Consider the following 18,106-nt stretch of genomic DNA (forward strand, 5'->3'; position numbering starts at 1 on the left):
TTTAGGCGAAAAATTTATAAAATCATCCAAGGGTAGTTCTAGAAGAATGGGTAGGTGATCTGATCCTAGAGATTTAATTGGGGTCCATGATGTGGAGAGTAAGAGCGATTGGGATGCGAGGGAAATATCTGGTGACGAGAGTTGGTTTTCTGAGTTAAAAGGGACTCTGGTTTGTGTGTCATCATTTAATGGAGCAAAGGTGGATTCGGTTATTTCATTGCTAAGTACAGAGCCGCGTTGATCTTCCTCGATGTTGGAGTTCCATAGTTGTGAATGTGCGTTGGCATCTCCGAGTACTAAGGCGTCCCCAGGTTCAAGTAGTTCGGCAAGGGACGCAGAGTAACCAGGGGGACAGCTCGAGCGAGGGGGGATGTAGAAATTATAAATACGAAGCTTGGATGAACTGGCTACCACTGATATGCCCATAGCCTCTAGTGTTCCATCGTTGTTAATATTTATTTCTTCGTATTGTATCGACTCATGTATGGCTATGAGAAGACCGCCCCCTTCTTTTTCTCGATCTTTTCTAATTAAAGTGTAGTGTGAGCCAAGTGAGGGGTTTCGAGATTTCTTTCTTAATTTAGTTTCTTGGAAGACAGCAATATGAATTTGATTTTGAGATAAGAAAGCAGCAATTTCGGGTGCTTTTCCGGAGATACCGTTGCAATTAAATTGAAGGATTTTTAAAAGGCCTTTGGCAGGGTGTGGTGAACTATTTACATTATTAACAGCAGTATGATTAAAATGGTTGTTTGAACTTGAGTTATTTACACTATTTACACGATTACGATTTGCGCGATTTTGGGAGGAGGAATTATTATTCGAGGAGGTGGGAAGGGTGGGAGGGGGAGGGGGGTTAGGGAGGTGGGGTTGGGGGGCGGTTAGGGAAGTTGAACAAGTTTGGGAGTTGGGGGTGGTCAAGTTAGAGGACCTGGTGCCTGGGGGAGGTAAAATGTAGGTAGAGGTACAGGTAGGGCAATAGTAGTCAAGGTGGTGTTGGTTAAGGTGGGTAAGACCACTACATTTAAGGTGAATGTAACCACAGATGTGGCACCAGACGCTGGGCTGGGTGCGTTTGATGCGGAAAGAGCAAGGGGAGCAAAAGTAAGGCCCTGGACCAGGGTTTGGATTAATGCCGGAGCGGAGTAGTAGTATAAGGATGAGCAGACGGAGCAGCCTGGCCGGCTTCAGACGCTCCGTAACCGAAAACCCGGAGACTTCGGAGCTTCTCCCGACCCAATGGGAGGGGGGGCTTGACGCCATTTGCATCTTGGTGGGGCCCAAGATGTCGGATCCACCACTGGAAGGCGGCGTCGTCTGGATCCAAACAACCCGTACTTAGATTCTGCTGCAAGTACACATGACTTACTAGGAAAAAATAGGCAGCAGTGAAAGCGTTTCAAGTGAGCGGGTACTTTGCCCACGCAATTTGTAGATAGAACCAAAAAATAATGGCCAAAAAAATTAACACAGAAAAATGCGAGCAAAAAATTCAAAAATAGGGACCAGCTATAACTGGAGCTAACCTGTTCGATAGTTTTTGAACTTGTTGGACTGAAGCGGGATGAAAGGGTATTTTCAAAAAAACGGGCTTCACATACAACTTCAGTTCTTTCTCTTTTATAATATCAAAGAAAGGCCAAACAATTTTCTTGAACAATTTACGGAGTAGTAGCTTGTGCACGAAGGCTTCCCGCATTCTCTTGCGTCAATCAAATCCTTGGCTGGATAGTTTTCGATAAAAGTCAAAAAGTTTCAAAAACGGACAAAAAATCAAAACATTGGCTTTTCTGAGCGCCATAACTTTCTTGCAGTAAAATTTGGACGTATTCGCTTAAACAGGGTGGCCTTCCTTAACATTTTCGTTTGATTGAACTAAAAAACTCTCATTTGGGGTGTGGTCTTCGAGAGAAGTTTCAAAAAAAGAACAAAATGAAAAATTAGACTTTTCCGAATGCCACAACAATTTATGTTACAGAAAATAAGGGCACAGCAACTCATATACGGGATCTTACCATAGCATGTTCTTTTGATTGCACCTAAAAACTCAGATTTGGAGGGTAGTTTTCGAGACGAGACAAAGTTCACAAGAAACTGTCAAAAACACAAATATGACTTTTTCAACGTCGGTAACTTTTTTGTTTAGAAAGAAATAGACGTAGACGCTTATGCATGGGAGGTTAATTCAACTTGTTATCTCCATTGAACCCAAAAATTCAGATTTCAGCGGTTAGTTTTCGAAAAAAAATGTGTTTTTAAGAAGAGGTCTAAAGTCAAAAAGTTGACTTTTCTGCGGGCCATAACTCCTTGGGAAAGGTCGTTTCGCAGAACCTGTTTCTTTGATTCAAATCAAAATTTCAGGTTTGGCAGGGTAATTCTCAAGAAAAGTCAAAAATTAAAAAAAAACTATCTTAAAACTATACGACAACTTTTAGCGTACAAAAATTTATGCTACCCCTAAATGCAGGCGAGCGTCCCACAACCAGTTCCCTCCATTGAACCCAAAATCTCAAATTTGAGCAGGTATTTTTCTAATCAAAACTTAAAAAAAAATCAAAAGTCAAACACTTGACTTTTGCTAGGGCCCTTACTTTTTGCGGAAAAAAAATACGGCAAAACCGCTTATACAGGAAACTTTCCATAACCTGTTCTATCCATTAAAACCAAAATCCACACAGACTTTTCAGCAGGCTGTAGCAAGTGGAGTACGGAAAAAAGAGACTACACGTATATGCAGGTACCCATGTGAGCAGACGGTCTTTCCATTGGCACTACCATTTTTTTGCAAATCGAAAAAGTACTTTCTGAGAAAAGCTAAAATTTTTGAGAAAAGCTTCAAAAAATTTCCAAAAGTTAGTTAAGCGATCGAATATAAAATCAATTTTCATTTGGTAATTGATTTGGAGTTTTTGACTTGAAGGTTTTTTGTGTTCAGTTTAGTAAATTCATATTTACAGCTTAGAAAAAGTAGATTTTATCATGACGTCTCAAGAGAACTCTTATAGTTATTTAAAAACATAACTCTCAGACAGTTGAAAACTTAGCCAGTCGGAAAAGCTTAATGAACGTAAGGAAACAAAAAAACACTCACCTGCTGAAAAATCTCAACTTTCGAATTTCAAAGAAAAAATTAGATGTCCTGTGAGCTCTTTCGAATTTCTAGAACAAATTATGATTGGCGCTTTTTGATAACATGAACCTAACTAGAGAAAGCTGGATCAACAGGTAATTTTTTTAATACGCTGGAAATCTTAAAAAGAAACTTCACTTTCGAAACTAGAAATCGTTCACGTTGTTTCGCGCCATTTCCACGTTCGATTTTGGAGGTGCTATTTACGTCACTTTCAGCAGATGAATTTCAATTGAACTCAAAAAGTGTATATATACCTAACTAAGTGCATTCATAAATGCATCAATATATATGAATAAACATCTGTAGTTATTAGAGACTTTTAAAACTTTTCCTGAAAAAAAACATAAAAATCAGCAAGACCTATATAAGAGTCTTCACTATGTTCATTACTCTTAAAAAGCGAAAAAAATTTCCAAAGCGTCTCAAAAAAAGAACGATCATATACAATTTCATACTACCTGTTTTTATCATACAGGAGTTTCACAAACGTTCACACAGAGGCGAAGTTGTACTTCGCATACACAAGCAAAAATATGACCGATAACGCTACTGGGAAAAACTGAATGAGTAAAACTTTGAGTCTACATAAATTTCTATGTGATGCACGCCAATTATGAGTCTACAATGTTTGTTCCCAATGAGTGGTCGGACCAACAATCGAATTGGAAATTTAAAACAGACATCTTTTAATATGTTAATTTGATAAATATTAAAGAACTATCCTAAAGAAAGGGATAGTTTCATCACATATCAAGTTTAACTTTTCGATACAAGTGTAAATATGGACAATGCATTCATTAGAATGATTAAATTTTTGTCTGAACGAAATAGAAATTATTTATTATTTTGATATGGTTTTTATATCGGGGAATATACATTTCAAGGAGCAAATACTGACAGTCCAAAATAAATCAAACATGAAATTCAACGATACACTTAGCGATAGATACAAAATTATCCAAACTCACTGAAACGCAAAAATGAAACTATAAGGTAAGAAGGCGCAGAAGTTTGCAAAGCCAAATGTCATTTTCATTGCAAAGGTTGGGTCTGGAAACGTTTACTAAGAGAAATTAGTTAGCATGATTTTTTTCGCATTTTTATGGCGATTGGTAGCGTCATCAATTCAATTACATTAAAAGATAGCCACCTATATGATAGCTGGGTCCTCAAAAAAGGGGACAGTGTATCACCAGTTTCGAACTAAGCCATGAACTGTATTAAACATTGAACAGATGAGCTTGTGTATACATGTTTATGGGTTCAGACCCAGCTACATTACAGGGCACGCCACAATTATACTGGAGCAAATAGTAGTAGCATCCATATATTAGATACAGCAGCAACTGGCGAGGCGACAACTGGTCGATGGCGACAAGTGGTAAAAGTGAGAAAAGGAAAAGCGACATTTGCACCGAGCCACAAATAGTGTACACTCTCTCCCAGTCGCGCCAATAAGTAACCTCCAGGCGTTTTCTCCAACAGTTCTTGTCTCGTTTCTGACAAGCTTGCAACATTTTAAAGCACGCATACCATTTAAATCTTACTAATTGTCGTTGGTGCGGAGGGGGGGGGCGCTTGTTGCTTTTTTTTGTTGAAAAAGTGCGAATTGTCGCTTTCGACTCGACCATTTGTCGCCTCACTCATTGGCAGCAACTCATTGTACAATGGGGGCCGGGCGGGCGGGCGGACAATCAAAAGTGTATTCCACCTCTGTCTTTGGCATATGCCAGATGGCTCTGGTTCACAATGAACGAGGACAGTCCTAGTCGCACATCCATCTCGATTGGAGCGGTGCCCTCTGGTATCACTTCTGGACTGTGGGGCGCATCGGGATGCTGCAATCGGTACTTGTCCGCCATCTCAACCAGAGCACACTTGAACTTCTCAACCTGAACAACACAACATAATCGAAGAACAGAACCTCCCACAAAACCTCACCCCTGACATCAAACGACATCAAAAGCACGTGACCCTGCAGGTACGAAAAGCAATACAATATTGGATAGAAAAAGAGAAAAACAAACTTATAAAAGTCGATATACAGAAGATTGAATATTTGAACAAAATGACCAGTGGCACTGCAGCTTGAAAAGGTCAGGCAACAAGATCAGCTGATCTGCTTCGAGCATACTCTGTTAATAAATAGTAAAACAAACAAATTCCGTTATCATGAAAAAATGACTGACACGAGAGGGACTATATTAAAGTGCCAACGAAATAGTGATAAACGAACAATAAACGCAGAGACGAAGCTGCGCTTCGCAAACAATTGCGAGAACACGACCAAAAAGCAGTTCTATAAAGTGAAAACACAAAAAAAAACAGAAATACGCCTCGAATTAGCAATACCCCTGCTACGTGTCGGATTCGATTATGCGACGTAGCAAATTTGAGTCTCTGAAGTAAGCGTAATATACGGCTCCGATGTAATAACTTAGTTAAGGGAATCAAATACTACTTCCTTAACTCAATAAAAACTTGTGCGATCACTGTTAATTCAGTCTAGATCGTAACCACAACTAAACAATATGTTATCGAACATAATTAGGCCAAGCACCACTCAACATCATTAGGACAATGACCTTAACATGAATACGAGATCTATTCTAACACATAACGATAGCACCACCACATACCCCCTTGGGCAAAATGATTTTTAAATAGTTTTTTCATAAAAATTTTTAAAATCAATTTTTCGTTGAAACTTTTTGGTCTTTCTGACGTGTTTATAAGTCGACATTTTCTCTTTCATTTTCATTTCGAATTTCGCCTTCCGTCGATTCCGCTGTGATCTCGCCTTCAGTAGACTCCGCTGTTATTTCGCCCTCTTCTCGATCGTTTTTTTTTGTGGAATCACCGAATCACTACATCTCGTTTCACTCACACTGCAAATTGGCACCCCGCCTTAGATTATTCTCGCCTAGATTATAGGTTACACTTCTAGTATCTTTTTGTGTTGATGGTTACTTTCGCTCCTGTTGAATCGTTATGTGCCTTGATGATGGCCCTGTCAAGTCCTCAGCTTGGAATGAGGCCTCGAATCCCAACTCTACGTCTGGACTATCTGACAAAGCGAACTCTGTTGTCATCACTTCCTTTTCACGAACTTTTCTCCTGGACTCGCTGCCGTCTCCCTTGACTGGGCGGTTTTGTCTGCTTACTTTTCGACTCCCTTTTTCTAGTTTTCGTCACCACTTCAAGCTTTCCGACTAGTTGGCGTTTATGTTGCTGTGCTACGGTTCTTACTCTTTCTATCGCGTCACGGTCCTTGGTAAATAACTTCTTTTCTAATCGTCCAGGGGTCGCACTTAATTGCCGCAAACTTAAACAGTAGAATCCTTTTCAATGTTGGCGGACCGGTCCTCGCTAAATCTGAGTTTCGGATCACTGTTTTCTTTGTTCACAGATTCATTGATCGTTGTTGTCGACTTTGAAGTTCGCTTTATCTCTGCATCTGGTGCACGCCCAAACGTTCCTTCAGGCTCCTTCTTAGCTCGGACCCTATGACCCGTTTTCTTAGCTGATCCTGTCCTAGCTGATCCTGAATTGGCGGGCTGATCCTGTCCTAAACTGTGACCAGCCTCTGGAAATTTAAATACAATTGGTCCTGTCGTAACTAAATCAAACGTACGAACGCTATATAAATCGATTTTGATGCATCAAGAGAATTGTCAATTAAAATTTACTCTCCTCGATTATAGCACAGATAGAATTGTCTATGTTGGATGTATTTTTAAGATTTTTGCAGCCCCTTAGGCAGAAGATTGCACTCCTCAGAAATGCAAAACTTATTTTTGTTCTTATAAAAGTTTATTGAGTCCGAGTATGATTCGTTCCGTTTTTTGCTTAGTTTCTCTGCTAAATTATAGATGGTTTTTGTAAAGCCTGGTGCTGCTCCTCCGGTACACGCAAAAAATAGTGGAACAAAGCTGCTGTGTTCCACATCCAGAATTCTTTGTTGGTATTTTAATTTTTTGACACGATATTTGTAGGCGTCAGATATAGTTTTAGGGCAGGATTTAGCATGGGCGTTGAAAATTTTTACATCGAAAAAGTTTCGGCTGAATCGGCCTCGCCTTGATTTGCCTTTTGCCTTGATGTCAAGTCCATTTGCCTTGATGTCAAGTCGAGCGTCATCTTCAGTAGTGGTTGTTTTGTTGTGAAAGCTTTCGCCTTCCAACGATTGAAGTTTCGGCTCTATTTCAACATCATGGCATACTTCTTCAGGAGTGTCGCAAAGGTATCGCCAAATTTTTTATGTCTTAGGTGAGTGTATCCACAGTGTAGAGAGTGGGTCAGTGTGAATGATTATCTACATGGGCATGTATGTGGGGTGTTTGGTGGTTCCCATCCATATCTCAGATTTAATCCATCTTCAAACTCTGATTTGTTGAGGGAAAAATCGTTTTTTTAGGGGTCGCACGTTTAGGTAATTCGATGCTTCTTTCTGTGACGCTAGATTTACTGTCAGTTTTTTTCCTGATGAGCAATTTTCCATAAGTTAAGCCTTTTTTGAGAGTGTGATGCGCTGTCTCTAAATTTTGATGTTTCTATTTATCCGAGTTTGTTCCGTTCCAGCTATTTCTGGATCACTGTTTTCTAACGGATCACAAATGGCTCGTGAACACTCATAACTTCTGGAAAAGTCCGTGTTACTGGGGAGGTCTAATCCCGCAATTCTTAGGTAGTGCAAAAAGGTTGCGATCTTCATCGGTTAACTGTTTTTACCAATAAAAACCATATAACCTAAACTAGTAGGAATGAAGAAACTTTTCCAATCATCTTTAGGTTCAGTTAATAAATTTGATTTTTAAGTACTCGGATAGCGGCTAGAATGTGCTTAAAACGGTGAAAATTTTAAAACCTTTTGCTGAGAGATTCAAAACTGATGTATTAAGCGCAGCAGGTCTTCACGTAGCTTAAACGTTTCTGTCGTTACTTCTTTTATACATCCTAATCTCTCTCTCTGAGTGTACGAATCAATCTTTCTACTGCTCCTGACACCGATAATCATCCACCGGCGATATTAATAGTTCTATATTATCATCTTCAGCAAATGTTTCTACCACCGTTTTTATGAGACATTTCGCCTGATTAACTCTTATTGCCCTAGAAACTCCATGTAGTCTAATAAACTCGAGGAATCGAAGCACAATTCCACTGTTTGCTTTCTTGAAAATTTTGCATGAAGGAAATTTAGAATACCGATCAATCGTACTAGAATATGGACTACACGGCCCTTTTCATTAATTATTGGTCCCATGAAATCAATTTGAAGCTCTTCGTTCGGCTCTTTCAATTTTTACCGGTGTAGCCGTATTTTTTCGGAAAGTTTTCAGGTTCTTGCCAATTTTGGTGCAAGATTGATAAGTTGAGGACTAGTTTACGATGTCCTTATTCTTTACCAGTCACCAAATTTTCTCTGCTAAGTCCGTCATTCCTGCTTGGTCTGGGTGAACTGATTGGAAAACGTCCAAAACTGCTGGTTGCAACTGATTTGGGGCTACTATTTTCTCATCATCAACCGCGATTATCCCTCGTTCCACACTCATGTCGTTCCAGAGTTGATAATAGTACTGGCCTAACGCGCGACATCTCTCCTCGTCCTTGCTGATGATGCAGTCTTGCTTCGCGTATCGATTCGTCAGTGCAGCAAGTAATTTTCAGTAAAACATTTTCGCAATCTTTATCTTCAACAGATCTGTTATTGTCAACACTTCTCCATCTTTGTTGTCCTCCTCGGCGACTACATCCAATATCGACATCTGGTTTATTTACTGTGATTTATGGGCATTTCGGTCTCCTCGAACAGCAATGATTTCTTTTCTCTGGTTTTTGAGCTTTTCGTTCGTTCCCACGGTAGTTTTGTCCTGCGTCACGCTTGGTATCCGCTTCCGATTTCTTTTAGCTAACTTGATTAATTCTTCTTCCCTCTTCGCTGGAATTGTCCTCTTTCCCCTTCGTTCCGACTGCCTCAATTTTCCAGACTTCTTCAAAGATATGACTTTCGCTGGCCTTTTTTCTCATTTTCAATGATGTAATTCGCACGGTCAAACAACTTCGCATTGCTATATGTATTTGTTCCAAAAATTTCCGTTTTCATTCTGCTTTTTCCTGGCTCAAGTTAATCTTGCAAATTTTTACTACTCTGATAGTGCTGAACAATATCACTATTAATTTCAAACTCATTACTTTTGAAATGTTCAATTTGCTGTACGCTAACTTTGGCGCGCTTTCTGGAGTGTGAGTTCTTCACACTCAATTGACCAATCAAAGCTGAGCAATTAGTGCAGTGACTTAAATTCGTGCTTATTTTCACACCGAAAATATGCCTGGAATTCCCTCTCGAGTGCTTATCGAACGAATTGAAATAACATAATAAATTACTAATTGAGTTAATTTATGCAACAACCATTTCCTCGTCAAATTTCGAGGGTGGCTTTGGTTCTTTGGCCGGAAAACGCGAAGTGTAGTCAAGGAAACCAATACTTTTCCGAGAATGTGCTCTACTTCAAACGTAAATGGAAACAAACGATCTATCCATTTCGTCATTCCACTGTGATATGTTTTGTTTACACGGTTGGGTTTGAGTACACTAAGGAACGCTTTATGTGACCACAGTGAGCTGTTAACCACATCAAAAACAACGAAAATGCTCTATAGACCATACAACGCCCCATAATTCCAGCTCATTGATACTATATCTCAATTCGGCCGAATTGAGGCAGCGTGACGCGAATGCCACTTTTCCGACCTTCTGGGGTTTTTTGTTCGAGGGCTAACCTCGGGCTTTCTTTACACGCATCAAATTTCACTCTAGTTTCCCATTTGTCGAATTTTTCAATGATTTTTTGTCATCTAATCGTTTTACACACCTTTTCACTTTCTCAAATTGATCTTTATAACCATCCGTAGAAATTAAGATAATGTCATCTAGGAAATAAATGTATTCGGTAAACTCAATAAGGTAGTACCTTAGGCCATTTGAAACCTTGCTAGCATATCCGTTAACCCACAAAAACCTGTGAAGAGTTAGTAGGTACCGGTGGCCGCGTACCGATAATGTTAAAATTACAATTTTGTCTAGTTTCAGGAGGCAAATTCAATTGAATATATGCATACTTCAAATCGATTGTCGAAAACAGTGGAATCTTGCGATGCTTCCCTTAAGCTATGACGTGACTCAATTAAGTTTTCAATATTAGGCATGTGATACTTATTCCTGTGAATTTCCATGTTCAGTTGTTTCATATAAAATGCCAACTTGATTGATTTGTCCTTTTTCACTGCCAGGATGATAGGTGAAACTAACTGTTGTTCGGAACACCTTTTCAAATTGAGTATGTGCCCAATTTTTTTCCACTGTTTTGATTTCATCTACTACTTTATCTTGCAAATGGATAGGTATTCGTTCTCAATTTAATGTGTTGGTGTGAAATGCTTTTTGAACTTTGATTTAACAAAAAACCCCTTTTGCTATTCCACTTCTTGTAAATAGCCCGGAAAATTTCATCGCAAATTGAATTTTTAGTACATTGTAATCTTCTCCACTAGTACTAATGAAAGCTAATTCATCTTTCTTGGCGGATGTTAATAAGTAAGTTCCTCCCATCTGCACCCCAGCTGGTCAAGGCCAGGGGCAATGGTTCTGACTTTATCAAATCATTAGAACTAATTCAAACGAATGGCAAGTCACCACCGGGAACCCATTCTACGTTTCCGAGGTAGCAGTGGTGGTCCTGACGCTACATTCTGCACAACTTTGCCTATTGAATGTACGCACTGGGACAACTCCAACATGACTTGGCGGCTTGGGCATTGACCTTGCTTTGACCCACGAATATCGATGCTTCACATAACAGTGATTGATCATTGACTTTCTAACCGAGAACGGATAAGAGCGGAGCGGACACTTTAGCACGTCATCACCTGTGCTAGTGTCTTGGTTTGATGCGAAGGATTGCCGGCTCAGTTGCGGTGCAGAGACGGTCGATACTGATGCGCTGATCAGTTTCACATGCGGGTGGAAGTTTTGCATGTGCTTAGTCCAACCGCTGACAAAGACATACGTCTTGTTACAGTCGGACAGAGGGCAGTCGAATTTGCCTTTTTGGACCCCCGTTGCTGAACTGCTGAGGGATTTCTACAGTTCTGTCAATTCCTTTATCAGTTTCAATTTAATTACTACTATCGGAGGTCTGGACCGAGGGTTCTGAATGGTTATCTCTAAAATGCCTGTACATTTCTTTTTGCTATGAAACATTCTACAACAGTTTTCATTAGCACATAGAACTGTTTGCCAACTTTTGCCGATAGCATTTGCTTTAAAACCCCCACCGTCTGTGAACTTAAGTTTGGTTGTCGGATTGTGCAACCAGTTATCCTGGTCACACTTAGTCTTGAGCCCATGGTTGTCAAGATCAGCACTAAGCAGCCTAATCCAATCTTTTTGCCAAACTTTAGCACCTTCAAGTAAATCATTCAAGCTATCGACCCCGATGTTTTTATAGGAAGCATAGAGTTGAACCCTTCTCTTGCATAGTGCGACTGGCGTTGTTTTTACTTCTTCATTCATTTCCTTTAGTTTCATTTCATTTCGAGTTTCTAGCCTGAGACACATTCTTTTAGCGCGGTGTATAACCGATTCTAGTCTACCAAGATCAGTTTATTTGATAACAAGGGTCTCTAAGCCGTATAGCAGGACTGGCTTTAGGAATGTCTCAATGGAGAGACCCTTTTTCCTTAGTGTCAACCTTTTAGACACCAGGGCCGGTCTAAGACGTAACATTGCTATTCTTTACTTAGAAATGCGAGCGCTGATAGCCTTGTCATCGCTCCCATCAGATGATATGATGCTGCCGAGATACTCGAAGTGATTAACCTGTTCTACCTATTTACTGAGTAATTTGATAGGAACATTATTATTGTCTTTGTTATTTATCACGATATTTTTAGTTTTCTCGGCAGAAATTGAAAGCCAGATCATCAGCGTATGCAAAGTTTCTTTTATCTCCACTGGTCTTACTTAGGAGAAGTCAAAAAGGATGATAATCAACAGTGGGCCCAAAACGCACCCTCCAGTTCACTGCAAAAGTTTTATCCTTATCAATCTTGCCGATGGGTTTGCTGTGGAGCGCTTCAATCAAACTGATGATATCTCCTGAGATTCCAAAATCCCTTAGGACGAAAAACAGCACTTCCCTATCAATAGAATCAAAAGCCTTCTTCAGGTCAATGAAAGTCATACAAATTTGACGTTTTTCAATCCTTCTTTGAAGCAAACATCTAATTGCCAAGATAGATTGGCCTGTTGATGTGTGCTTTCGGAACCCTAAATGATAGGGTGAGATATTCGGCAGCTGCTTATTCGCCCTATTTGCAATCACCTTCGCGAAAACTTTGCCAACTTGGTCATGAAGGAAAATGCTCCAGTAATTGTTCGGTTCTGCTCTGCTTCCTTTCTTGAACAGATTGAGTATTACTGCTTCCCTCCAAATTTGGGGAACTTTTCCCGGCTCAAGCCAGATATCAGTGAAAATCTTTTTGAGAGGATTGAAAACTTTCTTCGAGCAACTTAAGATGGTCACTGGTGATCTGACTCTCACCGGGAGCCTTGCCCGAGTTGATTTATCTCAAGGCTTGTAGTACCTCTGCCCCTTTAGTACTTTTCGCCCCTGGTAGTGACCTTTCCACAAACTTTTCACTCGCCGGTTTGTTCGTAAACAGATTCTCATAATGCTTTTGAAACTTCACATTACTGACTTCAGCTTTGCTCCTTCTCTCCAACCAACTCAAACGAACACTCCTAAGAGCCTCTTTCAACACCTTAAACGTTTCACGCGTTTGTCTGAGGGCAAGCTTGTCTTGAAATCCTTCCAGGCCGCTCTCTAATATCTCATTTTGTGCTAAACTTATTCAGCTTGTTGCACTTCAAATTTAGCCTTTTCCTTGCTGCAACCAATTCGTCAGTTCTGTTGTTTAGAATCTGAATTTGTACACTTCTTCTTTCTTTGAATACCAAACGATGTTCAGTATTTAAGTACTTAAAGAACGTACCCTCTTTTCCCTCAGGTTCCGGAACCGGTAACCTGGCATGGACATTGCACACCAACTCCTTGGAGTTCTATTGAGGCTCTCAATGGAGTCAGTGTGGGACAAGAGGTTATCTGATGTTAAGAATGAGCGACCGTGAGCCGATTTCATACAGGTATTGATTTTGGACCGTAGTCCAGGAGACTTCCTTTTAAGCTTCTTCTGAGAAGGCTTTCACCACCAAACGCCTTTTTGCCTGGTTCTTTCGGAGGTAAGATCACACCTACAAGTTGAGCATGATCTCAGTAATGCCCGGAGCTACCTCCCCAACAGGCTCTCAAATTCTCCAGACGGTGTTCCGATCGGACAAGCTATAATCAATGACTGTATCTGAGCCTCTAGTATGACGCCACGTTATAAGCCTACTTAAAGGCTTCTTGAATAACGTGTTCACGATTTTTAAATCGTGTGTCGAACAAAACTCCAGCAATTTCTCACCGTTTGAGTTTGTTTCTTGGTCGGCAGACCAGGCACCAGCTTGTGGTCTCAGTTCGGTCAATTGCTCCTTACTGATTCTCGCATTCAAATCACTGAATATCAGAATATGAGATCCAACTTTACGGCTGGGGATGCCGTCTTTCATTACGTAGAAGCAATAATAAATAATATTTTGTATGATAAAAAATTTTTTAGCTTCAAACTAAATTTTCGTTTTTGATGAGCAATGTATTGAGCAAGAGCACTCTGAAATAATTTAAATTTGTTTTAAACAAGTTTTAACCAGTTTCTGAAAATCTTGCCTTTCATGAGAAAATGGAATTACCTCTGAAGGTCTGACTAGTGACTAAAATTTCTTTGCCAAAAAGTCTGCCAGCAAATTTTATTTTGAGGAAATCAGTGCATCTAAGAATTTCCGCCGCTTACTTCAAAACTGAGGGAATCTGAAACTAGATGTCCACTTTTCCAGTGCATTCCAGATGATAGGAAGTATTTGATTGACTTCGAATCTCAGGTTCCAAGCAAAGCAAGCAAACCGATTGGGCCATGTTGTGATCTTGAACTTGGACTCTTAAAACGATCTGCAAAATCGTGTTCTTCTGTGTCTGCTCTAATAATAATGCATACTCTAGAGTCCTTTCCTGAGTCATCACCTCGTTCATGAGTTCTTCCTGAATCTTGATATTGACCTTTTGATAAGAAATATATCGCTGACCATTGTAACTTCTCCTGCCCGAACTACAATCTTCTGAAGCCCCTCAGGTGACAGTAGAACTAATTAAAAAAACTTCCGTTTTGCTTGTTTTCGTGAAAAAGTACGTATCTTTCGAGCCTTCGGTTTTCGGAAAAACGCCACCATGTTCTACTAAAACTTCCTCCTTCTAATGGAATCGTCATTGATATCCACCTTCGGATAACGTCTCGCGAAATGGTTTTGTACCTCTCCTAGTGACAAAAAACATGAGTGACTTGGCTTTTCTCATCGCCGTATCCCATGGAAAAATATCGCAAAACACTCCTACAATTAGGACATCTTCACATTTGATCTCTCATCCTGTTCTATACTGTGCGTTTCGAATGTTATCATCTCTAGTATTCGTAGCCGGTTCGCCATCTAGGGCTGGTTCCTTTACTGGAGCTGTTGGTAAAGAAACTGCTGTCGGTTTCGGCCCTAATAACGCATTCAATGTTATGCCTATTTTCGCAAAAAAAAACCCTAATCTTAAAACATTGCTTCATCTACGCCACTCCGTCGGTAGTTGTGTCGTCTGTATGTCCCAAAAAATCGATATTTCAAGCAGATTAATCGCGTCCACTGGTACTTTTGCTGACTGCGCCATAAAGTAAGTGTATTCTACGGCTGTGATGTAAAATCTTACTCATGGGAACCAAATGATACTTCCTTAACTCAAAACACAATAGGTGCTATGAATGTTAATTCAGTCTAAGAACATACTGTTTCAAATCAGATCGTAACGACAACTCAACAATGTATTATCGAACATAACTTTATCAAGCACTGGTCAACATCAACTAGGACAAGGACCTTTAACTTTTACACGAGATCTATTCTAACACATAACGAACGCACCACCAGAATCGCATACAATGAAGACTCAGCTACGGATGCTTTAAATCCCAAAAACTAGCCACAAACGAAGCTACATATGTTAAATAATTGCCAATTCAATTTAACAAAAGTAACACCAAATACAAAAAGACACAACTTTGCACGTAAAAATTTAAACATAACAAGACTGCTCGTATCAGGGCGAGGCACTGAATGTTTGAGGTCTGACTTTTGAGGACTATGGAGCAGTCATAACATAAAAGACAATTGTAATAAAAAATGAATTTTTTTTAATTTGAGATTTTTGTGAAAATCATCCGCCACACACCATATAAAGCACAAAATGATAGATTCCGCTCCTAATAACAAATCAATTACTGCAAATAGACTGCTTCAACCAATTGGGAACGAAGTCTAAGACGGATTAAATCGACGCTTAAGCTTTAATAGCGCGAAATATATCGCGCGATAATTGTCCCAAACTGGCCAAAATGGCAATCTTTGAACATTCATAACATTACAGAAAATAATCACAGGTGAAATACCTTTTCAAATTAAAATTTAGCACAACAAAACCTTTCAAATGAATTTGAAAAATTTGTCAAAACATGACTAGTTAAAAAGTCGAAATTTGTCTGAAGAAAAACCACCCGAGCACTAATATTCCGTTACTTTCGTTACAAAAGTCGGAACAACAAACTGAAGGCATCCACACTAACTTTTTATGTAGGAAATCGGAAAGCATAAAGTCACCTTATGTATAAATTATTGATTTCAAAAATTTCGAGATACATTGAATAAGAAAATTTCTGAAACTGAATTTTAATTATAGTCATGTTCTTTAAAACTAGTAGCTTTTTTCGGTTCATTTAATGAGGTTACATAACGATAGCACCACCACAACCTCATACAATGAAGACTCAGCCACGGATGCTTAAAATCCCAAAAACTAGCCACAAATGAAGCTACATATGTTAAATAATTGCCAATTCAATGTAACAAAAGTAGCACCAAATACAAAAAGACACAACTTTGCACGTAAAAATTTAAAGATAACAAGACTGCTCGTATCAGGGCGAGGCACTGAATGTTTGAGGTCTGACTTTTGAGGTCTATGGAGCAGTCATAACATAAAAGACAATTGTAATAAGAAATGATTTTTTTTTTAATTTGAGATTTTTGTGAAAATCATCCGCCACACACCATATAAAGTACAAAATGATAGATTCCGCTCCTAATAACAAATCAATTAAGGCAAATAGACTGCTTCAACCAATTGGGAACGAAGTCTAAGACGGATTAAATCGACGCTTAAGCTTTAGTCATGTTCTCTGAAACTAGTAGCTTTTTTCGGTTCATTTAATGAGGTTATAATACATCAACTGAGTTAACTTATTACTATTCCAATGTCAAAGCACATTCTATCAAAAAGCTGCAAAGAGGCCCTAAAAGTGGCACCAATATTTGCGACTTAGGTTGGAAAAAAAATAGAAAGCTCGTACTAATACACTTTGCTTCGCAAGTGTAATGAACTGAAAAAATTGATAGAAAATAACTGTAAGTAAAAAAATTCATTTTGTTCGCCCCTCCCTTCCCGTGCCCTACTGCCTAAACTTTGCCCACTGCCATCGGTTCACCCCAGGGATATCCACAAGCTTTTGATTACGCAATTCCAGTATCCACTATCCCCCTACTATAAAATTGATTGTTGTTGTTTTGTTGTGTTTTAGCCCCCACCCCCCTCAACTTACATCGTATTTGTCTGTGTTGCCCTCTGGTCTGCGCTTGAGGGGGTGTGAAGTGAGGATGCACCATGGGAGGTGCTTGGCCAATGGGTTCCAGTTCTCAGACACTGTCACTGGTCCAGTCAGTCGCTGGTATGTTATCTTGATACATGGATCGTCTCTGGGCCTAAATCAGCCCGGCAGTCAACCAGTTATAAGGCAGCACTTAAATGTGGATTACTGGAAAAATAGACATGAGGCGGAAGCCAACCCCTCCCACCTTCGACGACCCAAAGGGTCCCTTCTTTGATACTATACTAAAACATCCATTTGGGTCAACCAACCGTATTATTATTATTATCTATAGGCGCCTACAACGCCAATAAATACTAAACATTGAGGATAGATAAAAACAGAAAAAAAAGGCGCGAGACGCTCGTCGACCCGAATATACAAAAAAAAGCCATAAGATAATGTCGTAAACATTTTTGAGCGAATAAGTTTTAGAGTTTGAAGCTTGTACGCCCTATCCTCCCTAAAGTACTCACGGTGATATTGATGAAAAAATCTAAGTAATACTCAATATGAAATCAATTTTCACCCTTCCAACTATACAAAATTTGTTGTTTTGCTCCCACAAAAGTTTTGTTTCAGATATGTGTGCCCAAATTTTCTCCGTTTGCCTATTGGTGTTTCAAACCTACTCTCGAATATCAAAGTTTTCGACAGAAAACACGCATAGGCAGCTAACTTGCTTCTCGAAATGAGTTTTTCTTAGTCATTGTAATGAAAGCTTACTTAAGATTTCCACCCAGACAAAAGGTTATGTTGATGCCTTTTGATATCATAGACGCTTGATATTAGGTAGTAAACCGTTTTAGGATCATTTTTTGTCATTGGCGGAAAATTAAGGCAATTCTGTTTCAAAGATTTTTTAGCAAAAAATTATATGGGGTAAAAATGGTTTAAAACAAATAGCTTCTGGTTGCAGAAGCTCTAACTCCAGGCGTTTAAATTAATGCTTCTGTACCAAGAAAAATCTGCCCATCAAGTTTCTATTAAATCAAGCTACAAAATGGCAGTGATGAACACTTTCAAAAACTTTTACATTTTTAAATAACCAAGCGAAACCAAGGTATCGTTCGG

At 39.4% G+C, this 18,106-nt stretch overlaps 1 protein-coding gene across 2 annotated transcripts in view; it reads right to left on the reverse strand.

Moving 5' to 3' along the window:
• Positions 1-3,697: 3,697 nt before the first annotated feature.
• The window catches only part of LOC134853265 (tumor protein p63-regulated gene 1-like protein), a 429,513-nt gene continuing 415,104 nt past the window's right edge, over positions 3,698-18,106 (reverse strand). For both annotated transcript variants that reach the window (XM_063869240.1, XM_063869239.1), the window contains exons 6-7: positions 16,988-17,147; positions 3,698-5,025 (exon numbers count right to left, since the gene is read on the reverse strand). In XM_063869240.1, coding sequence (XP_063725310.1) covers positions 4,828-5,025; positions 16,988-17,147 — 358 coding nt within the window. In that variant the 3' untranslated portion in view covers positions 3,698-4,827. The remainder of the gene's footprint in view (positions 5,026-16,987; positions 17,148-18,106) is intronic.

The sequence above is a fragment of the Symsagittifera roscoffensis genome, chromosome 8 (assembly GCF_963678635.1).
Source record: "Symsagittifera roscoffensis chromosome 8, txSymRosc1.1, whole genome shotgun sequence".
Classification (NCBI taxonomy): Eukaryota; Metazoa; Xenacoelomorpha; order Acoela; family Convolutidae; genus Symsagittifera; species Symsagittifera roscoffensis.